Raw genomic sequence first — 25287 nt, 5'->3', positions numbered from 1 at the left:
CTGTCCTGGCTGGTTCTGTCACATGCTTTTCCCCTCCGAGCGAGTCGGTTACAGGGCTGGGGAAAGAAGCCGGAATTCACGCTTGCTTTTTCTCCTTCTTGTAGGTCCGCGCTGAAAAACCACTTTTTTCTTCAAACCCAGAGCTGGACAATTTGGTAAGGCCTCTCCCCCCCCCGCCCCCCCCGCGGCCCCGCTCCCCTCCCGCGCCCCTCGCAGCGAGCGCCCGCCGCGGCCCGGGCCCCGGGGGAGGCAGGCTGCGGCGGAGGCACCGGCCGGAGGCTCCGGCGAGGGGGCAGAGCCGGGAGGCTCCCAAACTGCCGTCAAGAGGCTTCAAAGAGCTTCGCTTTTAAAGCGAGCCGAGGCCAACTCTCAAGTCCCAATGCATTGCAAAGCTGTGTTTAAAAGCCACGGGAAGCTAAAGTGAAGGAAATAACTGCTTAAGAAGAGAGAGCTGGCGATTTCTAGCGTAATTCTTTTGCTAATGTGAATGATTTCAATATTCAAAGTGCCTAAATCCGCTTGTAAAGAAGATGCCAAACTATTCAGCCTGGGCATCTCCCCCTTTCTTCTAAGGGAGCGGGGTGTGCGAGCGGGTGTTTGGCCTCTCTGCGGACCGCGGAAACAAGGGCCGGGGTGCTGGGAGGGAGGGGGGCAAAGGAGAGGAGAGGTTTTCTCCAAGATCGCGGTAATAAAACACTAATCACCGCTCCTCGAATAAATATGATAAAATTCAAGCGCTTAGGTTAAAGTTGATCAAAATTGCTCAAGCGTGACCAATGAGCTAAAATCCTGGATAATGACCGCGCGCCCTGACAGCCCCCCGCTCCCCCTCGCCCGCTTGGGCTCGCGGCTCCGCGCAGCCCCCGCGCCGCTTTCGCCCGCGTAACCCCTTGCTCAAAACTTTCTTGCAGATGATCCAAGCAATACAAGTACTAAGGTTTCACCTTTTGGAATTAGAAAAGGTAAGAGCCAGGGAGGTGTGCGTGTGTGTGGTGGTGGAGGGGGGGGGGGCACGACAAGCGATTCCCTCCCCCTGCTCGCCCCCCACCCCCTCCGCTCTTTGGGACAGCTTGTAAACATGGCCAGAGGAGATAGAGGAAACGCAGTGTGACACTGTAACCTGTGCCACAAGAGCATGTGACACCCGACAGCCATGCTCAGCCCAGCCCGACATTTCTCTCTCTGTGTAATTTCAACCGAGTCATTAAATATATATATTATCAACCCCCTTACATCCTTCTTACCCCTTCCCTCACTTGAAGCTCTTTCCCTGACTCGGAAATAATATGTTTAACAAAAGAAGAAATGAAAGCTCTCCTGCTTTCCTCCAGCCCCGGCAGGCGTATTAACCCCAAACAAGCACTAAATGTTTGGAGGAGGCAGGGGGCCCCTGCTCGGCGTGGGGAGGGGGCTGTGCCCTGCCATGAGAACGGCTGTTCCCAGAGCCTCAGCGAATATCTTCATTTTACTAGTCCCAGGCACATATACCTTTTTTTTCATTCGGTTTAAACAGATCCCATCCCGAGTGACTAGTTGTACCTGTCTGGGCTGTGCATGTTCCAGAGATACTGTCTAGGTCCAGCTTCCAATGTTTTGATGTTATCATAGAATCGGATTTTCCTCGGCACACTAGACTGAGCCCACTATCTCTCTCTCTAACTTGTTGCTGCGGCAAGTCTCTAGAGAATAATATGTGCTGCAACAATTTCTCTATTGTTTCCTTGCCTTCAACTATTGTGCCCCTTAATTAGAGTTACTTGTGGAGTAGATCAGACTGTTATTCTTGCTACCAAAAAAAGTTGCAATCCGATATTTTGCTATTATTGCTGCTATTATTCTTGTTACTGTTTTCAGGTTCATGAGTTGTGCGATAACTTCTGCCATCGGTACATTAGTTGTTTGAAAGGAAAAATGCCAATAGACCTTGTTATTGATGAAAGGGATGGCAGCTCCAAATCAGACCACGAAGAACTCTCAGGATCTTCCACAAATTTAGCCGACCATGTAAGTCCTGTTGATTTCTTTATGGCATTTTTTAAGACTTTAACCTGCTTAGAGAACCTGCCCCCAATTTCATTGTTTTGCTGTTGTTGTCCATTATTATTGTTTTTACCTTTTGTAAGTTCGGGTCCCATCTTTTCACTCTCTTCCCTCGTGATTTGTAAAGTTGTAAAAATGCAAAAGGTTATTTCTGTTTCCGTCTGGAAAGCAGTGACTTTGCAATGGTTTGTAAAGTTTCCTGATCTGGGCGACTTGAAGAGCTAGCAAATTGTCTGTTTGATGTGGTGATYGGTGCTTTCTCTTCTTCTTTGCCAACTCAGTAATCAATGCAGCAATGTAAGAAAACAGAGACAAGAAAGTTAGGGAGAAAGTTTGCTGATTTACTTCCCCACCACCACCCTTGTCGGGATGACAAGTGATGAGAATTATTGGCAATACTACATTGCATTAAAAAAGGGTTAGCACATTAGAGTTTCCAATGCTTGTGCTTTATAGCAACTTATTGTCAGAATATGGACTTATTGCCAAACGCCTGAAGCATCTTCATAATAAAAGACAGTAACCTTGATGAAGCAATTATTAACAATGTATTACAGAAAGCTGGAGAGAATTATGATTGAGTAACCGTAGGTTAGCGGTTGATTTTAACACTTTAGGAGTTGGTGAATTCGTGTTACGTGTGTAGGACTGAACGTTGGTGTGCGTGGTAAGGCRAGTGCCTTTGTTTTTCCGGGTTTTGCAAATAATGTTTTGGAGCGGATCTGGTGATACTTGAAAATTCGTAGACGCAGAGAGACTTCGGGAAGTGAAGGAAAAGATTGCAGCTGGTACCGCAGAAAAGGGAACGAATAGCTATGGTTAAAAAGAGTGGGTGTGAACTCTAGTTTATTTATAGGAACGCATCCCTGGGGGGTAAAGGGGTTTACACAGTTTTAGATTCAATTGAACTCATAATCTAAATGATACAGTCTAATATTTTAGCGGTTGAAATATTAATTTAACACCCGGTGTGAAGTTAACCATGCTTTCTGCACAGGCGCCTGCCTTTATTTCCCAGTGCGTTAAGAAGAGTAGCTTTAAGCCCAAGGAGAATGAGCCTTCTAGGAGCTTTTGTTTCTTTTGAAAACATGTTGTTTGTATGTGTATTTGATAATTACATTAGACCTGGACTGAAGCTCAACTAGGAAATAAGATAATAATAAATTCTTCTAAATGCCCCCTCCCCTCCCGGCACGGGTTAGTCCTAGAGCCTGAAAATATTTTTGGACCGAAGCCTTAGCTTTCATTTTCTCATTTTTATTTGGTAAACATTGTACAACAAGATTTTTTTGTGATGTTTTACATTTTAAATGTATTATTTTGAGAAAGAAAAAAGTATGTAGCTGTCTCTGAAAGTTTCTCTGCTTATCAGCTATCTCATCTGTAGATAATAAACTCTATGAGGCATGACACTATTTTAAAAATATTTGTTTTATGGCATTTTCCAACCCTAAATTTGTACATGTAAGGGGCTGTACTAGAAAAGAAATTTGAATGAGTGGCAACTTGAAAGATATAAAGCTCATTGTGAGTATAATTCAGAGCAATACAAAAAAGTATATGTTTCTCCAGTGCAGTTTCTTTACAAGAGTGTGTTTCAAGTGGAAGTGTAGAAATGGAGCATGCTTATGTTTATATTGAAGAGATTAGATAAACTAGCCTGTTTAGGGTTCTGGCAGATGGCGAATGCTCAAGCCAATTTGCAGTGCTCYATTATAATATTTAAATTCACACACAATGATAGGACAAGGGCGGAGGGGGTTAGCATTTTGATAATTTGATAACTATTATCTTCACTAAGAAGAATCTCCTCTTGCTTTTGTGGCCCAAAAAACAAACTCAAGTAAATATGACAACCCATTTATCTTGCACCCGTTAGGGTTTACCACTTCATTGGGTATTATAATTTAAAGCCTTTTATTTCCTGGAGATTTGAGCTATAACATTTTTACTTTAGCCCCCTGCTATTTGTTTTGAAAGGAAGCAATAATTTGTGCAACCAGAACACCAACTGGGAAATGAAGAGTTGTATCACATAGTTACATTTTATTCATGCGTTTTGGGAAATGTGTCTCCTTATTGGATTTTTTTTGTATATTAGCTTGTTTTCCCAACAAAACTCTAACGCTCTTTTATAGCTTAGTCAAACTACTGTGCATATATGTTTAGATTCACGTTGTACTAGGTTCCAGCATGGAGAAATCCACTTTTATTCATAAAGAAGGAAAAGCCTTAAAAAAACGTTCATATATATATAGGTGCAAGAGTATAAAGGGAACTATCTTTTGTGAGCATCTACCTGAAAATTTAATAGTTCAAGCATGCAAATTTGTCCAATTTGACTCTCCAGGTTTATTTTTTCATTTGCTTTGATATGCATATTTAATATATAGCCTCAGGCTAGATCTCATTTGGTGAAAGTTGGTGCAGGGGTGATGATGAGCCACTTCAGAAGGACAGAGACAGCATGTTGTTTCCTCTGTTTTATGTATTGGCCCACTATTCTGATCCAGGGATCTTCCCCTCATGGTTTTATTTGCACATGAAATACTAGGAGCATTTCAATTGATTGCTATGAATAATGACAGCCCAAAAGAAGTGTAGTTTAATTTGTTGTGTGCCAAGGTTTCTCTTGTGGAGGTGACAGTTTGTGACAGCTGTTTGACACCCCCAAAATCCATACACCTCTACTCTTATTAAGCAGTATCAAGCTGCACTGTGCGTGTGTGTGAAATGTGTGTTTTACGTGAACGTGTGGGGTAGTGGCGGTGACAGTGGCAGCGGTGAACTCGGGACTAATGCAGCCCTCTAGTGCAGCTTTATTCCTCTGCTAGACCTGAAAACGCAGCTCAAGGGAAAGCAACAGAACAAAATGTGGGATTAGCTGATATTTACCACAAGACTTTTAAAGTGGGATATTCAGATACTGCATATTTCCTCTTTCAAAATCTGCTGCTGTAATATTTATCTAACTTAAATGGAAAACAATGCAACAAAGGAGAAGCTCTTTAAAGATGTACCTGTAAGGAGACAGCTGTAAGCAGTTGTGCTATATATGTTTGGTAATAAATGTATATGTTGAATTTTATTTTAGTGCACTATTAACTGTTATGTAATACAGTAAGTGTAAAGGGGCCAGAGACTTGGTAAATCAAATACTGCGGTGCAGGCCACAAGAAGCTGAAACTTTTGTTATTACTCTGCTGTTTAGTAAATATAACAGCCCATAATTAGTGTTTGAATTTTTAACACCCTCATATTTTTTTATTGCTCTAAGGTATTAGCTGTAGATGGGAAGAAGGTAATTACAGCTATGCCCTGGCTGAAACAGATCAGTTAGGAAAGAAAARGCAAGCAAGCAAGCAAAAAAGCAAGCAAGCAAGCTTTCCAGCTGCAGTTAAAGTTGAGTTTCCCAGCACAGAGAATTTATTACTGTTCAATATAAACATGCTGGGCCCTATCCTGCATTCAGCCCCAAATATCTGTTCAGACTGCCCACAAATCTTTTTTTTTCTTCCTTTCTGACTATACAAATCTGAAAACTGTAATGCTTGTAAAATTTGGAGATTTTTTAATTTTTTTTTCAAGCATATGATACCATTCTCTACTTTATTTATATTTCTTTTACACCTGGCTTCACCTGATGCCACACTGTTCTTCCTTTAGCATAAACCTACTTAGAAGCTTAGTACTTCTCCCGTAGAAATTTATGGATCTCTTCCTGCGGCTTTGGCGGGAGCAGGATCAGAGCCTCAGTCTTCCTGATGTTTGTTTATATGCTAAAGTCAATTTGCAGCTGAGAGGTAATGATATACAGATCATCATTCATAAAATATAATTAAAAATGGGTAGAAAAATACATACATCTCTGTTTTATAAAAGGACTGTTGACAGATTAGAAATCTGATGCCTTAGCTGGAGAAGAGAAATATTAGTTTGAATATTAAACCTTTCAGCTCTCAAATGAGGAGATATTAGATAGCTTTTTTTTGGTACTTTTGGACATCAAGACATTTTATATTTCTTTAATAGCCCTTATTGAAGACTAGTTTATGCAGATTTCTGATATCTTGCAGACGAGAAAAAAATATAAATAGAGTGCTATATATCTCTCCCAGTTATATAATTAAACCTTTTTGGTAAGATTTCACTGACTAATGAGGATGTGATTATTGGCCCCATACTGTACTCTCTAGGTATTCCGTAGTTTTATGGGCTTCGGTGGGAGTTTTGAGTATGCCAGAAATGCAGGATCGGACCCCGAAGGCGCTTTCTTGTTTGTAATATGTCAGAAGAGGAACAAAGTAGCTAACTGAAGCAATAATAAAGCAAACTTTTTTAATAACCTTTTTTCTTAGAATGTGGTTTAAAACTTGGGATGTTGCTGTAGGCCCTGCAAGTGCTCAGGGAGCATCAGGAACTTTCCAATACCGTAGAGAGTATCGCATTTTTTGGTGCTGTTCCAAGTCACCGTACCGTTCGAATTTGACTATTTTGATTTTAATCAGAGCACTCTCAATCTGAAATGATAACACGTTTCACTGTCTATTTGATGTCGGTGTTCCCTCTTTGGTTTGAGTTGCCTATCATTCTAGATGAAGTGTAGCCACATAAAATGAAGTAGGAGGAGAATAAAAAAAAAAAAAAAACAACAAACAGCTGATTTTTCAGGTCTCAGTTCTTTACTGACAGGTGGCTTACGTGTCTGATTTCAATTTTAATTGAAAAATACAAAGCACATACCTTTAAAAATGTTGCCACATTCTAGGAGTGTCAAAAATTCCTCTTGACACTTCTTTTAACTGCAAAGCCTAGGGATAAGAATGTCATGATTAAAAATGAGGTATTTGTAAATATGTAAAAATGTACACAAATATCTGATAGATCACAATGCTGTGTCTTTCAACTYGTGTAATTCTGCTAGAAAATAGTCAGTTATAAGATCATGTTAAACATGCATCTGTAAGAAAATACACCTTAGCAATATCAGGAGTAGTCTTTTTCAAAAACATACATATGCCAAATCACTGGTTTTCATGGTCCATTTACTTACTGAAAGTTTCTTTTTTGAAGTTTATTATTGCCACACTCCACAACAGCCTCTAAGATATCCCCTTGGACTGTTTACGTGCAAAACACGCACACAGACACGCACGTGTGCGTGTGTGCCTAGGTTTATACGCCTGGCGTAGTATATCATGTTTTGATATACGGCAGCACGTAGGGACACATTTTTGTGGTCTCAGTCATGTCAGTAGTTCCGCTGCGTTTACAGGTGTTACTTGTAAGAACAAGGTGAGCAAGATGTGGCTCGAAGTTGAGGGGGAAAATGCCACGTGCATCGGTAGTTCAGCGCAGTTCTGTGCWTGTAAAATTAATTTCCTAGAGCAACCCGCAGACCTCTGAGTGCAGCTATCGTAACAGAGAGGCAGTCGTACAGCTCTTCTGTTTTCTTTCGGAGAGAAGGTATGTTGTATTTGTTCATTCAAGATAAATGRTTTTGCCCGTTTCACCCGATACCATGTAAGGGCCTGATCCTGCCAGGGCTATACGCTGGAAACTTCAGTTAAAGTCCAYGAGCTAAATCCTGCTCATCTTACTGAAATGCCTATCAGTTGGCCTGGTTTTGATTTTACTTCCCAGTTACAAATCAGAAGGAACTTCCTTAGGGTTATTTGAGTTTTTAATATSACCACAAAAAACAGTGTGAAGTCAGAATCAGCCCTAATGGGACTGCGTACACTCACAAAAAATAAGCCAGACCTCGTGCAGTGGAAATTCTGGGCATACAAAGTAAGAAATGCAATCTAGCAGAAGGTTATCCTGTATCAAACATGCCCTACAACATCTCTGTTCGAGAAACCCTGTAGCAGTTAAAAACGCTTACAGTTTCYACCGGATTTGCAGCATCGACAAAAGAGTAACACATCAGATTTGCTTTGTATACCAGGAGACTCTTGTCCTTTCTGTTGCTCTTTTCTAGATTTAGCAAAATTCAATGATGGTGCTAAATCAATTTTTTTTAGCTTTCAAGGGAAAAAACACTGGCAAAATTGTGTTTTCCAGGGAAGGCTGTGTGTGTAAATGAGAAACAGTGGATAGCAGCGGAGCGATCTCCTGTGGCCCTGCTAGTACAAGCTTTCCCCATATTGTCTCCTGCTTTTATATTAATTACAACTTGCATTATCAGCTGCGAGTCTGTAGCCCAGCAAATAGAAAATACTGCCCCTGGAGACCTAGCTTCTTGTATCTATTTTCCATCTCCTTCTATTGTGCTCTACTCAGTATTCACTGCTTTTCTCCTGGTAACACTGCTCTTTAACACAATTAGGTAAGAGCAAGAGGAGCACCATATTTGACTCCCAATTATTAAAACTACTGGGAATAGATACATGTGTGCTGCTTATCTTCTGTGGTGTACTCTAGTAGTTTAGGTCATATACGTGTGTATATGTTATAGGCCATGTATATCTATATTTGTGTGTGTATATACATGCATATCCATATATACACAAACACAAAACAGGCAATTGCACTTTAGCAGACATTGTCCACACTCTTTGATGAGTTTCTGCAATGTAGATTACTAGAACTTGCAAGGAGAAGCCAGGCTAACAGACTGTATAATCGACCTATAGCTATCTGTATTTCTTCATTTTACAGTCCTGGCTTAATACAAATTTCATTGAAATCAATAGAAAAATTACCATTAATGTCACTGGACTCTGGATCAGGATCTCTCTAGATACCTAAACTATATTGATTAAGTGTTTCTAGTGAACTACTCTTTAGATGTGTCATTGACTCCCATTTTTGTGGAGATGTACATAAAATAACTACTTATGATTCGGCATTTGGCCAAGAAGTTTTTCTTGAGGGATGCGAAGTTGGAAACAGTCTAGAGGAAAAAACAGAAGTTGACCGACACGTACAATGATCTAAGTCCAAAGGAAAAAAAAWTGTTTTTTTATATGGCTGTAAACTCTACCCCTAGAGTTATTTCCATTTGTTATAATATTAAAGCATAGTTATTCTCCTCACTTTCAAATTCTTCCAATGGTCTACCATCGCATCTTGTAAATATACCATCTTATTATTCCTATCCTTCAACAAAATGCTGCCAAATTGTTTCCTCAGGAAAACTGTGTCACAAGAAATACACTGAATTCCCAATCAATACAGTCTGTCTTTCTAAAACTGGGTCTACAAACCGAGGTCAAGAACAACTCAGCCTGGGAGAGACAGCAAGTGTTTTCAGCTGCAGGAAGTCTTATTCAGTGATCCTTTCCAAATCATTACGTTTTTGAAACATAAAGGCCAGCCTAGCTTTTGAAATACTGTATGATAGGGTTTGGATGACATTTGCCTTAAAACATAGCTGAGGTGTTACCAGTTAATTATTGTAATTTTCATATGTGTGATAAGGAGCTCCAACAGCAGCCGGCTTAAGAGAGCCTGCAGTGCATAAAATTAACATAACTCACCGTGTTCCCTGAAAAGTTTAGCCTAGGTGAACATGTTGCAATTATTACATTTTCTAAAAGAAGGTTCCAGCCTGATATTGTTGGAGGGCTAAACTCATGCTATGCTATTGTTTCTTTCCTTTTTCATGTATTTCTTCTAGCTCTTTATCTGATTACCATCCGGCAAACAGCTGACGCTAAGAGGCTGCAGAGGGCTGAAGAGCTCCTGTCTGCTGTTTGCCTTCAGCTTGAAGCTATTTGAGTGGCTTCCTAACTCAGAGATAAAAAGAGAAGCTCATAGGCACAACTGTTTTAATCCAGGCAGTAAAGCAACTTGTTTGGTTTCTGTATTTTGTTTCTATCTGAACTTTTTCCTAACCTTTTTTTCAGCCATAACCTGTCCCCCTTCTATTTTTTTAAAATAACATCTGGGCTACTTGAACTCTCAAGACTTCTTCTCTTTCTTTTTTTCTGTATCTTTCCACCTGGCACTGTGAAATAATGGTAATTTTTTATTATTAAATTTGGGGGAATTATGGTAGTTATAGCAATTCCAGAGACCTAATTAATATAATGACCTCAAAAAATATCAAATGCTGTTGTTAATTTGTTTTTCTCTATTGCAATTCTGTGTTAGAAAAGTAGATTAGTTTGCTAGGGTTTTTCAGGGTTTTGTTTTGTTTTAATTTGTTTTTGTTGTCTGTTTTGCTGATCAGTTAAGAGAATTTAAGATCCTGGACTATCTTTTCTGACCTACTCATATCATCTTGCTGTGGAACCGYGTGYGTGTGTGTGTGCGTGTTCGTGTAAGGTGAAGGGGATTTGGGTTTTTCTTACCCTCTAGTCACCTAAGCCCTTTCTCAGGACCTTTTGAAGTCACAAGCTCTTCCTTGTGTCTGTGTTGTGATCTGGATCAAGCTCTTTAGATCTATGATTCTGGGTTTTCTAGCAAAATGTTACTTGGCAGTYCTAGTTTAGGTTGCCATAGGGCATGTGGTACTAATCAGTGCTAGGAGATTACTTGGAGATGTTTTGATATATTTTGGGGACCTGATTCTAATCACATTTACACTGGATTTTACAACGGGTAAATCAGTTGATTTTGTTGAACTTAGGTCGGCTGTATGTTGGGGTGGTGAGGTCAGAATCAGTCCCACGCTAAGAATTTATCAGAAGTTGTCGTTTGCTGCTTTCAGGATCTCCTCCTTCATGCTTCAATAGCCCGGTGCAGATTAAAGCACGACGCAGCCTAGCAAGTGGCGTTTTTCTGTTCTCGTTGCTTGTTGGTGGTGGTGTTTGGGGCTCTTAGGACGCGCTCGGTTTCAGCGGTCACGTACAGGTGACAAGCAAGGCAGGTCCAGCCCCGAGCCTGATCTGTTTCATGTGTTCTTGCTCTCCTTTTCTGCCAGAGGAAATTCCATCTCTTGCCTGCCTTCATGTGGTGCTGATAAAGCTCTTCCTGTACAGTAGAATTCCTGTTTTCCTTTAAGCAACAGCAGGGTATTGGGAATGATCAGGAAAGGGGAGGAGGACAGGAGGAGAATACACTCAACCAAGTAGCACTAAGCTGTAATGCTGAGTTTTTCCTCCCTTACGCCTTTAAAGAGCAGCTCCTCAYGCCAGGAAAGGCAATACTCAATAAATTAGAAAGCTAGCATGAGTTATGTGACTAAAGTACAGTAGTTGAGGTCCTACGTAGCCAAGTTYCGTCAAACTTCGCATGTCTGTCTTCTGCAGGCTCTTTTGTCGTGTTTTATGCATAGTAATGCAGAAAGGATTATATAAAAATCACTATACGTGTTATTTTATATAATCACCTGGTGGTTATTCTTGACAATACTTGTAAGCGAACTGTTACAGCGATACATCTAGAGAGGCTTTTGAAATGTGTCATGGCGAGGTGGGGGGGGAGGAGGAGGAAGCATCTTGTTTGGCGTATGTAACGTGTTAGAGGAAGTTTTGCCTTTTTCCCCACAACTTTCCATTCGCTTGAAGTTTTTCCAGCAGTCGTTCTGGCAGCGGGGAGAGGGTTGAGGGCACGCTCCTCTCCTCGAACCGCTTCCCTCCTCCGCCTCTCCCGTCCTGCCTGCCCCCGGCCGCGGCGGAGCGGCGCGCGGGCAGAGCGGAGCGCGCGGACACCCCGCTCCGCGCGCGGACACCTGGCCGGCTGGCAGCGGCCCTCCGCCCCCTCCCTCCGCAGCGCTTTAGCAACCTTAACATCTTTTTTTTTTCTCCTGAAGTGTTCTTCTGCAGTGCTATTAATACAATTAAATCCAGATAACTCTTTGATTTTTTTTTAAAAAAACCTGTCTTTTATTTTAACAAATAAATCTTTGTACCTCCTCTGCTTGTCACTGCTGAAGAATTATTACGCTGTGCAAACAGTATCAGTGTTTGGCACATTTCACAAATGCTAATGTGTATACTTTCCCCCCTCCCCTCCCCTCTTCTCCTGGTTTTCTTTCTGTTCTTCATTTGCTATTGGAATGGGAACTGTGGAAAAAATTCCTTGGCACACTGACACCAGAATCCTTCATCTTGGAGAGACCACGATGATGCAACCTCAACGCACTCGGCAGGCACACCGGGGCCCTCCAGCGGGGGCCACGCTTCCCAGAGCGGAGACAACAGCAGCGAGCAAGGTAAAAGGTCAAACTTTTTCCCTGTGCAAAGTAGGCATGACTAAAATAACTCCAGCTTTTTTATTATATCAGTACATCTGCCTTAGAGTAAACACGGAGTGGCAGACTTGCAGTGTAATCAGCTGTAACTTAGGGAGACAGTGTTTCCTCTTTCTTAACCCACTTAGCTGCATTTTATTATTATTTCAAAGAGGAATATCTAATCTTCAAACAAGCTTTGTAATAACAATTGATTAGTTCTGCCAATTCCTTTACAAATTTGGTTATCTACAGTTTATTTTTGTGCGGTGTAAGTAAATACAATGACAGACATACTCTCCAGCTGTGATGCAGTTTTTTGAGCCGGGTTATCGATAGAAAATGTAACCTGTAATTTTAGCTGGGGAAAGGACTCCTGTAAGAAGTTATAAAGCTATTAAATTATAGCAAGAAGATGCAAGCCCTTCCCCCTAAATCTGTCAGAAAAAATGTTTCTTGCAATGTTTGCTTATACAAACTCATTTTTGCTTCTGAAAAAAATCTTAATTCTGAATGCCAAATACAGTTGTACCTAAACTACAAAAGCACTCTTGGATCTGTGCAGTGAAGCCCTCTCCAGGGTTCAGGAGGTTTGGCTATTTTAGGGTTGTTCGTTGTTGTTGTTTTATTTCCTACTGTTTTTCACCTTGTGTGTAGTCATCTGCGCCCATGCTGAGTGAGTGTCCAAGGCTGTCATTTTGATATGGTAGTGTCAAACGCTCGCTGGTCACAAATGTGAGTAACAGCAGAAGGTACAAGTCTATGAGGCTCAGGCCTCAGGTGCTAAAAAGTGGGGTGAGGATGGTCTGCTGTTACTCCCGGAACTTTTCCCAAGACTATGTTTCTAAGACCATAATTCAAGGTGGTCTCCATTCTTCCATTCTTTTCTKTTTTTTTTTTCCTCCCTTCCTCTTCTCTTCATCCCAGCCTCAGCTAGCAAGTATGACATTACCTTTCTAAGGCCTTTTGTGTGCTCTCTCCAYCTCGTGCATCTGCAACATTTTGGCACTGCTTTTCTCCCACTTTGGGGTTCACACGCACCAAACGTAGCTGATGGTGCAGCCTGTTGAATCACAGATCTGTCAGAGTCCTGAGGCCGGGCAGAGGCAGCAGCCTTCCCCCGCAGCAAGGGGTGCTGTGCGGTGAGGTACATCCTCTGTTACTAGCCTTGCACTGCAAGCCGCTTCCCACCACGGTGTTTGCCATGCTTAGGGAGATACGTGATCTCGGGTTTGTCATGCAGCTAGATCCCCACGTTCATCCTGATCTGGTGTGTGTTGTATGCCTTGGGATTCTAGGAACTTGCAAAGTTTCTCTCTGGTATGTTGGTTTGGGTTTGTCTTGTATTTGTATGAATTGTTTATACATTTGTAATCTTATTGCTGATAGAAAGCAGCCGTGACATAGGGTGTGATCCAATTCCAACATGAGTCATTCGGGGTTTTTTCCTATGTAGTTCAGTTGGAGCTGTATGAGACCCAACGTGAACTATTGTTGCTTCAGTGGCTAATGAAAGGGACGGCTTGACTACTAAAGCAGCAAATGTGTGTTACCTTTAATAGTTGGCCATGGGCTTTACTGTTGAAAAACTGTTTACTTTGTATGCTGGGGCTAAGAAGCTTGATGTAGCAGAAGATTGTTTACCTACTGAAAAAAAAATTCCTCTGAGTCATCTGCCACAATGTGTTCATCCACTCCTAGATAAGACATGTCCTTACACCTGTATCTCCACTCTGCTTCAGCAACCCTGTATTAGTTAAGTAGTTTTTCATCAAGCCATGTTTGATGTAAAGAAATCCCTGTCATTGACATCCAGGTATCTTGCATTTCACCATGCAGTCTCTGATCTCTTGTCATGTRAATTAGGAGACTCAAGAAATATTCCTAAGCATAAGAAAAAGTAGTTGGTTACTCTAACTACATGCACTTCGCTTTGGAAGCTGGGGTTTGTGGTAATGTATATGATGGAAACAAGTATGTTGCGCTTCTTTCTGCAGAAGATAACCGATTGCTGAAGGGCCGAATTAGTCGCTAGAGTGGTGCCTGATCTAGCAGGGTAAAACATAGCTAATACGCTTCCCTTTGTACCCAGTTCAGCTTTTTAAAAGGAGGCAGTCGTCCAGTGGCAAATCAGCGTTCCGCTCAGCTGCTGGCAGCCAAAAGATGTATGATCGCACGGTACAGACAAAATTCCCACTGGAGACAGCTTCGGACTGCTCTCCATCTCTCATCCCTGGGAAAGATTGAAAAGAGGGAGGCCTGGTACAGAGATCTGYGAATTTTCCTTACACTTTCTTGAGGGGCAGGGTTTACTCTAACTCTGAAACGGCACTGATTTGGTCCCAACTAATTTAAGATTACAAAAATGCTCTCTTGACCCATTCTGGCTTAGTTACTTATTTTGGTTAGCTTTCTTCCTCTGCAGTTTTGTTAAGACCTTCCTCAAATGCTGCTTCAAGTATTCCACTTACCCATAAGGATTTCTTGAGAATGGGAGCTCATTAGAGTCTTAGGTTACATTAGCAACCTATGGGCTTTGCCGCTGCTGCCTGGTGGCAGCAGAGATTGATTCAGACTACAGCCAGTCTTTTCTGGCTCTGTTTAAGAACCCATCCATGATTCAAATAAATAAATAAAATAAATGAAACAAAAGAATAGGAGTTTAGGTTGTTTGTGGAGGACACTTTCTATGACAGCATGTGATGACTGTCCCATTAGTATCAAAAGGGTTAATCTAGTCAAAGTTTCAAATGATTAGAAACATACTGGCATTGAAAGAGTTAAGGAAAGGGCCTTCAGGCAGTAAATGTTGAAAGATTATCCTAATTTTATTAGTGGTGAGTGTCTGTGTTGTTCTTAACATGTCACCTCACTTGTTCAACAGAAAACTAAGCTATACAACATATTGATCATCTAACGAACCTAAGTACTAGTGACCTGTAATCTACCAAGCCTTTATTGACTTTATCCTAGTTCAGATCCACAGATGTAGATCAATGCTGGATAATACTGTTTTAGAGATTAGTAATTATGTAGTGGATCTGATCAGCTTCTCTCTGCCCTGGAAAGAGAAAGAGTTAAATATAGCCAATAATAAAAATAAAACACTCTAAACATCTTACAAAGGAGAAAAAAGGAGAAGCTGATTTAATGGTCTAATGAGGCCATCTTCCAGAGACTTGTTTTGTGTAGGGCTTGCTTTGACCTTTCGCTTTGCTCAGGAGCCCAACGCTTCATTTTTCACATTCTTGCAATTACGTTAACGCTTCAAGCATTTCTGACTCCAAGTCAGCTAGCAACACCAGGCATAACTCAACACTGTGAGTTTTTCTCCTCTCTGTAGATTCATTAACAGGTCACTGGGGTCCCAACTGAAATTTAAAACTGACTGGTTCTGTTGGGTTAGTTGAGTTATAGCAAGGGAGATGGCAGGAAAGGGGCTGAGAGAAGGGGAGGAGAGACAGAAGACCCTGGGGTTTTTGCTGTGGAATATATGTGTAAAAAACCCTAAGCAGAAGATTAAAAGGTGTGTGTAGCTTTATCATCCAGTCTTTTCTTTGGAGGGGAGAAAAACATATTTGAAAGTCTTCTGGGGTATTATATTTTCCTTCTTCTGTGTGAAAGAAAGTGTGTGTGGGGGGAGGCCACTGCCTTTACATATGAGACTAAACGACTTCTGGTATTCTGCATCAGTTGTACCACTGTGATGGATATGATGCTTCGGACTTTAATTCTTATTTAATCTCTTCATGGGATATTTCAAATAACAAATATGGCAGATTATGCATGAAAAGCGGGAAATAAATCTTTTTAAGGTTTAAAAACATGTGGTCTACAGGAAAGCACTGGGGAATAATTTGTTTCATATTTTATGATACCAGGATTGCATACCTGGTTTGTCACGTTCTTAGTTTAGTCATTCAAAGGGCCTGATCCTGAGAGGTCCTCTTTAACCACAGCCTCCATTGGATATTGCTGGAAGCTCAGCACCTTTCAGGATCGGGTCTGGGGTGGTAAACTTCACCATAAGGGAGAACCCAGAAACGAGAAACTTGTTCCAACTTGTATAGCAGTAAAAATAATAAAGGGGTGTCAAATGCAGCTTGCCTTACTCACATGAGTAGTTCATTGATTTTTGATGGAACTATTTGTGCTGAGTGGAAACGATCTGTCCCTCTATATAAAATAGTTGAGGGCTGCTCCCTAGGGCAGTATCTTAACATGCTTTTGGAACACTTGTGTGATAGTTTGATGYTTGTCCCACAGACTTGTTTGCAACAGCTTTCTATGGGAAGGTCGAATTCTCTGGATCAGGGCAAAGTCAACCAAGATATTATCTGAAATCACATATGCTCGTCCTAGGTTACATCTTTGGGCTGATGCATGTTRGAAAAATTAGGTAGTATGGTTTTTGCTCATTATATACAATCTTGTAATRCAGAAATTCGTTTACGGAAGTAGATGTTAATGTCCAAAGGCTTGTCCTATACTGACTCAATAGGTGTATGAGAAGTAAAGCCTTTGAACCAAACTTCAATAGGCAGAAAAGGAAGATGGGTAAGTTGCTGATATTAAAAAAAAAAAAAAAAAAAAAAAAAAAATCCATATATGTTTGTAAGATTCATACAAAGTCTTTCATGGAAGTTTATTATCCAAATATTGATACTACAGCTTTGTGTTTTGTTTTGTTTTGTTTTTTTAATGTATGTATAGATAAATCTGCTGAGGATAGTATGTATATTCATCTTAAGAATTCAAAACATTTTTGTTTATTCATATTTTCACCTATCAAGCTGCTCTGTACAAGGGTACACTTTTATCTGAGGAAAGCTCTCTGTTGTAAGGAAGGAAGGAAAAAAAAAAACTAACAGAAAGGCCCGAACTTTCAGACTGTGAAAAATCAAACTTCCTAATAAATAATGCTTCACTGGAGATGCATTATTTCAGAAGGCACAGCTCTCAGAAAGGTGAACTGTATGAAGTATGAAAAACTCCTAAAGAACAATGACTTTTTTTCAGCTGAGGAAGATACAGGAAGAGAGTAGCCCTTATTAATTCATCTTTTCCTTTCAAGTTTGAGGGGCCCGTCCTTGTGTTGATATGTCTGAGTAATTCCCATTAATGGCGAGGGGAGTTAGGCATGTGCGCTGCCAGGAGAATAGACCCCTCAGTGTTCAGAGCACATGAAATTTACATTTTTTTCCATTGCTGTAATTGAGATGTTGACAAATTGGAGAATATTGATGAGCCTTTGTTTTAAGTAYTTCTTGCCAAGTTTGCTTTATTTTTTCATGGTTTGAACAATGGTGTGGGTTCAGCAGCAGTGAATAGGAAGGGTAAAGATAACTTTGTATTTCAATATTTTGATGTGCCAATATGAAATAAATTGTCTTAGGCAAATGGAATATGCTGTTTTAATCATTAGTTATGCATGAAAGAAAAATTGATGTTGACATCTTTGCTGTAAAATCGTTGTAATGGGGCCTTCCTTACAATTCATTTTTGTAAAATTCATTTTGTACATTTTGCAGCAATTGAACAATCCCTGCACTGTGAATAGGCAGAATTCCCAGAAATACTGAGACAGTTGGCCCAGTAACTGCTGAGCTCACACTGCACACCACATGCACATTAACCATCATGATGCCAGAACCAGCTTAGCTAAATATAGTCACATTTTAGTATCCTCCCATCCTTTCTTTCCTTTCCTTCTATTGCATGAGCAAACACACTTTGTTTGCAGATTTTGTTTGATTGCTGGGAATGGGGGAGCTTTTATTCCTACCTACTCTCCAATAAACTGAATTAAAATTTCATAGTGAATCTTTGCTTCACTGTACAGTTTTCTAATAATCGGGCTGGTGAAAACTGCAGATTCCTCATCTTTAGTTTAATAAAAGCTTCGTGTGGGGGCTTTAAAATCTTTTACATTTTAAGACTCACACCTCACTCTTCATTTTTAATTCACGTAACTTTATTTACACACATGCACACCAGCATATATGTGTGTGTATGTATATAAACACACGTATATATGTATACGTATATCAACATACACACATGAGAAAACACTTACTTCCATATTTGAAATATGTTGTGCTGGGGTTTCAAATGCAGCCTAGAAAAACTCTGTCAATGGAATGTTTTGATAGTGGCAGCAATCTCTTTAAAATAACCCTAAATACAATATGACAGATGCCATCTGGAATAATCTTTTGCTAGTTGCTTTTAACTTTTATTTTTCCTACAGCTAAGTTCATCCCAAACTGGTCACTTACGGTTGTGGTAAACATAGTGAAGCCTTTCCTCCCTTTTGTCCAGGACCATTCGGAGAAAATAACTAAACATTTTTACTTAAGGGAGTGTTACTGGTGAGATGCTTGCCTCTGTCTTCATTGTCTTCATTGGGGTTTTTTTTGTTTGTTTTTCTTTTTTAAAGATTTATCTGTATTTCTAAATGAAGAAGGGAGGATTCCCTCTCATGCCAGTCTTCCCATCGTAGATCCTACCTAGCCTCACCCTGTTTACCTCCAAATGTTCCATTTGCTAAATTATAACTGTAAGTTTACTGCAATATTAATAGTTTCACCATGCAACACATTCAAACATACAGTAGCAAGTGCTTAAATGCCTTCCTGTGCTGTTACAGACTAATTTCTTCCTACATACGCCAACTTATTTGAAACCTCTAGTGTTGGAATCTCTGGATTTTTTTTTTAACTTAGTTGTGTAAAGGGATGTCTCCTGATGCCTGTTAGAGTTTAATTTAGAGTAGTAATTAAACTTGAATACTGCCTCATAAACAAAAGATAAACAATAAACCAGCCACATTCCCTGCTGTTTCATAGCTTTCTTTCCCAGATGTTTTAGCCTGATAATTTTTACATACTGAAGTACATAGCATGGAGTGCTGTGGACAGAGGTCAGAGCCTAGTTCTTTGTAATTGATTTTAAAAAACTTTTTTGTTTACAAAATACTAGAGAAATTTCCTTCATGTAGCTGATAGAATTCTAAGATACCGAAGTATATTCATTAATTTTTTTTTTTTTTGTAATTCTCGCCCCGCCGTTTAACGAGACCGTGCTAATCCAAACAACAGCGAAAGGTCGACTCTATCGTTGACGACCGCGGGATGTTCCCGCTCCTTCGTTTTTGGGTGCGCGGGCAGCCCGCCCGCCGCATCTCCCCGTCGCTTGCCTGCGTGTCGCCCCCCGCGCGGGGATCGCGCTCCCCACGCTGTCCGCGCGCGGCCGAGGCCGCGTCGCACCGGGCAACGCTCAACGCTTTCTGCCCGCCGCCGAGGCCCACCCGGGCCCGCGCGGCCGTGGCCGGGTAGGAGCTGGCCCCGTCCGCCCGCGGGAGCCGCGATATTTTCGCTGGGTGGGGTAATTACTGAAAGCTGAGAATAGCTGCACTAAAGACACAGGGATACTTTCATGATCCCATTAGCATAAGAGTGGGTAAATTATTCATGCCAAGTGAGGATTCTATGGGGAAAAGTATAGTTAATGCACATAGTTCTTAAATGTATCCCTTTCTGCTCTGAGACTAAATTCTTGTTGGATTCAGTTCTCAGACATTTACGGGAAAGCTCTAGTGGCATGTTAGACGCAGTTCATCTCTCTCTGTTTGCAGCGCTCTCAATAGAGACCATCTGGCAAAGATCCAAAAGGTGATTAAACAAAATGATCAGCTCTTGTTGCTGTGTTACATGTCCAATACTCTGGATTAAAAAACATGACCCACAACAGTCAGCTAACGTCATTCTCTCCCCCCACCACCCCTTTTTCTTTTCTTTTTTTTTCCCTTCTTCCCCCCTCTCCTCTTTTCTCGGTAAGAATTCAGATGGTCCACAAATGTCTATGCCATCTTTGTGTCCTTATGGCCCATAATCATGAACAGGTTGTGCAAATGGCTCTTTCTGTAACACGGTCTGTTCCAGCAGCATAGAAACATTTCATATTAATTGGGTCAGTCTAATGTTCGTAATGACATGGGGAAAAATTACCCAAATGTGTTCTTATAGTAAACATTAAAAAATGTGTCTTTCTGCTATGAGTGAAGTGAAATTTGACATCAGGCTCATGTGGCTGATTTATTTAAGACTGAAGAAAATCAAAGCATGACATTGTCATCTGCTGAAAATAGTTTAAAGCCCCTTCTAACCAAACAAAAGGGGGGGGGGGGATGAGCTGTGGTTTAACACCACAATCGGGGATGAATTTACAGTGCTATTCAGAAGAGTACTCCCTTATCATAAACAAGCTGATAATCACACTGAATCTAACTCCCAATTAGCTCTTTCTTCGCTCGTGGAGATCAGCATACATGTCCTCCTTAAGCCATGATATGTTGCTATTGAGTCAGACAGAACATTTGTATACCTTATGTCATATTCAGAATGTAAGGATTAACACTATATATTTACCAGAAAGCCCAGCTAATCAGCAAGGTAATTTTTCAAACCAATCTCTTTGATGCCTGAGTTAAGGTAAAAATGCCAAGACTGTGAATAGGGGACATATGTATCTTATCTTTTGGGGGTTGCACCAAATGCCAAGTACTAGCATAAATTCAACAGAAACCAGACATTGTTGGAAAGTAATTAAAGAAATATTGAAATTAAACCTACCATATGAGTGAAATATTTGTAGGCCCACTTTGTTGCATACATGGCAATTTGCATGGACTTGAACAGTGGATTTTTTTTTYCTTCCACTTTCGAGTTGTACTCTGGATCAAGACGGAGGATTTGCCTCTGTATATTCAGTCACAGAATCAGAAGCGATGTCTTCCCACTGAGAGTGCTTACAGTCCAAAAATCAGCAGGCTGACTTAAGGAGGAATTTATATGAAAAAAAAAAAAAAAAAAAAAAAAAAAAAAAAAAAAAAAAAAAAAAAAAGCCTATGCTAAGAAAAAACAAATTCTGCTTTTGAAAGCTTAAAAGGTCTAACTGAAGCTGTCAGTTTTCCTTACTGTAAGGTGAAAGCGCTAGGTAAAAGATGCAGACGTGTCCAGAGTGCTCGGGGAGGGGAAGCCAGGCTCCCCTAGAGTCAGCGCAGTGTGGCAGATGAAAGGGACCCACATAGCCTTGGGGGTCTTAAGGCTATTACAGGGCAACTCATGCTCTGTTATCATGCTGATTTTCAATTGATTTTTGGCTGTACAGTACTTGTTGAAGGCCCTCTAGAGCATCAAACACCGCATTATGGCACTACGCGTTGTAATATGTGTGCCTTTTGTCTTAGTGTCTTTACTTTGCCTGCGAAGAGCAGTGATAACTGTTCTGTGATTGCTCCTGCTTCCGAGGTTGCTTTATATTTGGGGAAGTAGAAGGGGTGAAAATAGTTTGACAGCCATTTCTAGTTGTCTCTTAATGTCAGTGGTTGATATGAAAATTCAGAACCACAAACAAATCTGATTTTTAAAAGCCTGTAAAACATTGCTTTTAATCTGTAAAATTACTTCTCATATAAGTGACTCGTTCCAGAGGACCAACTGATCTAGCTCTGGTGTCTAAATACACGTTCTTCTTGCCTACACTTGTTGTCTGATTCTTGTAAGTAGCTGGTATTAARGATGGGTAAAGTTGGAGCTCAGGTTGCAGGAAGCTTCCTATAGGTTGACGTGAGTAATTTCTCCTTCCTTCTGGCTTCTTTTTTTCACTTAAACTGTTGTATCATTCAGGTAGGTTTCTCATTCACTAAAAACCAAGTGATCCACAAGTAAGTCTCAATAGGCTGAGGATTTTTAAAATCAGATCAGTGGCTGAATATTTAGGATATCATCTTTAAGATAAACCTTTACCATTTTACCAGCAATTTTACTCTTTATAAACTCTCATACATGCAGTAAAAAATGTAAATGAATACTAAAAATGTTTACAAGAATAAAAACGTATATGTGAAAACACATGCACATAAAAACTTAAGCCTGCAACTTTCTGGTCTAAATTAGCATATGGTCTTAAGGGACTTCAAAGTAAGCAATATAGCCTTAAGGACAGAATGAGACCAGGAGATGCTGATTGCAGTCTTGACTGCCATGCTAGCTGCAGGCATGATCCAAATAACCACTATGATCACCAGGAGGCCTTTAGCTGACTTCAGTGGACTGCCTGTGTTGCCTCAATTTGTTGCCTTGAGGTGGGGACACGGCTGCCTACCAAGAAGCAGCTAGCTGCTGAGCTGAATCCAAAGACTAGGACCTTCTGTAAGCACCACGGCCTCTCTGACGTGCCTTTCCCCTCCATCCGTATGATGGGCTTGTGCGGCACAACTGTTACGAACCTTGGTCAGCTGTTGTCMATGGACTGCTCCGATATTCCCGAAATGCGCCGCTATATAGAACATTCAGGTATACTAGTGCTCTTAAGTTTGGGCTTCCCTGACCCTCAGGAAAGCAGGGGATCTGCTGCAGTCGTGAACTGCACAGTCTATTTCAAAGCTTTCCCTTGTTTCAACAAAGGTGAAAAAGGGTGAATGAAATARCCTTAATGTTTAACTTAATGTTGTTCTTAAGTAATAAGACTTGTGATAAGACCTGTGAAGTCAGTAATAAAATATGGGATGGATCATRTCACCGTTTTCTGAATTATATATGCATGGAGATGAGAAGTCTTATGTGATGTTCCTAATGTTCAAACAAAAGGTGTGTCACTATATACGTGTATCTTCCTTGTCTAGTTGTTTTCTTCTCATAGAACAAGTACAGTAAATAGAGACGAAAGCAAACCTGACTTATGTTCATGTTTAGGTCTTGGGGCTTAGAACAAGATCGTGCAATGTATYGCCTTTTTCCTGTAGGATTTCCTTAATACTCTAGAGCTACAGAACAGGTTGTAGTGTTTAGTCACCTTGCACATCGTCTGTCGTTAAACACTGTCATTGATTTTTTTCTCATCCTGGCATGAGAAGATCTAGTATATCCCCTGTTCTGCTKCCTAAGAGTTCGCAACACGAGCACAGACAGCAGTGGTGAAGAAGGAAGCCTTAGGCCTCCCAAACTGGCAGCGGTCATAAATAGTCTGCTTCATGGTCTTAGGGGTTTTATAACCATTTTGCTGAGGGAGGGGCTTAAAATTTTGTGCAATTATTTTATTATACTTACTGTTTTTGTCTTAAGAGACATACCACTCTAGATTTAGTATCTTGGTTTCCATACAACTTACTTAAAATAACACTGTAAAATTCACAAAAGAGGAGTCCTGCTTCACAGTTATAGTTCTCAAAAAAAGTGCATGCTTTTGTTTGTGGGCCAGTGGTGGACTCTCTACAGAACATTCAAAAGGTGAGAATCAACTAGAAAGCAGCTTTTGCCGCTCAGAGGAGCGATTAAGAAGATACTTTCCATGTAAAGGAACCATGAGGTCCTTGCATGGGAATCAGTAGTAATAGTAGAGGCACTACTGGTCTCAGATAGGCAAAGCCTGGGTCAAATACCTCCAAATAAATGAAAGCAAAGCACAAGTCTCTTATCTTTAATAAACAAATAAATAAATAATAAAAAAAATAAATAAAAAGAACACTTTTCATTTTGTGAGGATTCCCATAGAAACTATGGCAGTACAGCTTTGCCTGTTAAGACACAAGGGCTACAGAAGACCGGTCATAAAGGTCTAATACTTCCTAATGTTTCTAAACAAAATTTCATTTTAAGGAACAAATAATAATAATCTAGCTTTTCTTTCTCACTCCCCATGGGCAGATTTTGTATAACTTTTTTCCCCCTTTCCCGTGTTTTTAAATGTTAAAAAGTGAGCTTCAGAAAATAATGAATTTGTGCTCAGTTTGGTTTGTTTCCTGAAATACTAACTCTGTTTCAAATTTGTTGGAGAGAGTAGATTTTTGCAGTTAACTCAGACTTACCTTTAAGGAATTTGACTGCTGTTATTTGAGTGTTTAACATGATAAACCACATAGTGTTCAGATATGTATGGAGTTAGAGGAATTAAAGGATTCTTCATCCTCTACTCTTAAATATAAGTGGCTTATAATGATGGCTCTAATACTTGGCTGTGTTTGGGTTATTTGTAAAGTCGTCTTTATCACAGCATAAGGGGCAACCACTGGGAAATCATCTGGTGGCAGAGCTGGGATGATGGCTCTGGTGCCCCTCTTCCGACCTACAGCCAGCGTGGTGAGCGCAGGAGAGAGCAAGACAAAGTGGTTTCCCTGTGCTCCACTGATTTCCCAGCTGTTCTAAGGCTGAAGCCCATTGCTAGCTCCAGATGCTCAAACTTGCTCCGAGAGGGCTCTCCCAGTCTGCAGGCTACCTAACTCRTGGAAAGAGCTCAAATTATTTTATGGATGGTTACCCCTGTACACCCTTGGCACTACACATTCCTCACGTGCAGGCTGGGATCGGGGTCTTCCACTTTCTTGTGTAAACATAGCATTTGCCGTCACCGACGAGGATCGGTGGTGCAGCCACGAAAGYGAGTGAGGGAAATTCAGCAAATTCTCTATTAAGATGTGATCTGTACCATGAAATTTTTTGACAACCTCTGCATTTAATTYGTAAATAAGGAAAGAGTTCTCTTTTGCTTATAATCCTGCATTATGCCCACCAGCTTGTTGTGGCTACACTTGTTTAAGCAATTTCATTTGTTTAAACTTTCCTTGGGCTTCTCACTCTGCAGCTGTATGTTGGTCATACCTAGATTTAACACGGCCCCCATCTGCAGGGAGTTCACCAAAAGTGAGTAGGACAAATACATATATGGAATTTTATTGCAGGACTTAGTGCTAAGCTTTTAAGTTATTTACGAGGGTAAAATTCAGAAACTTGCATGAATTCCCTGCCCGATTTTACACTTCGGCCTAAAGTGTATCACTTAAACAGTGCAAATTGGAATTGTTCGGCTTGGGGCTTCCCTCCCAGTTCAGGTTTACCGCTTACTGACTGCTCTCTAGTTAGTGGGACTCCCGACCCACACGTGTGTTGACGGGGATGGCTCAAGATGAGCGCAGCCTCCTRCTCGGTAGGACCGAAGTGTTCTCCTAGCTCCTACGGATCCTTGAACAAGCAGAGGGCTTAAGTGAAATCCTTCAGCTGAGTCAAAATCTGTTCTTGTTTAGGGACTAATCCAAAGCCTGTTAAATCAACAGAAAGATTTTGGTT

The 25287-nt window shown here is 40.7% G+C and overlaps 1 protein-coding gene across 1 annotated transcript in view; it reads left to right on the top strand.

The window, feature by feature from the left end:
• The window catches only part of MEIS2 (Meis homeobox 2), a 170564-nt gene that overhangs the window by 3883 nt on the left and 141394 nt on the right, over positions 1 to 25287 (top strand). Inside the window, exons 4-7 of the mRNA XM_085306671.1 lie at positions 105 to 155; positions 912 to 962; positions 1855 to 2004; positions 12031 to 12145. Of these exons, the coding sequence (XP_085162797.1) occupies positions 105 to 155; positions 912 to 962; positions 1855 to 2004; positions 12031 to 12145 (367 nt within the window). The remainder of the gene's footprint in view (positions 1 to 104; positions 156 to 911; positions 963 to 1854; positions 2005 to 12030; positions 12146 to 25287) is intronic.

The sequence above is a fragment of the Rhea americana genome, unplaced genomic scaffold (genome assembly GCF_003343005.1).
Source record: "Rhea americana isolate MKP2758 unplaced genomic scaffold, rheAme1 scaffold_245, whole genome shotgun sequence".
Classification (NCBI taxonomy): Eukaryota; Metazoa; Chordata; class Aves; order Rheiformes; family Rheidae; genus Rhea; species Rhea americana.
Note: the sequence above shows the minus strand (reverse complement) of the source record. Positions and strands in the feature narration are given on the sequence as shown.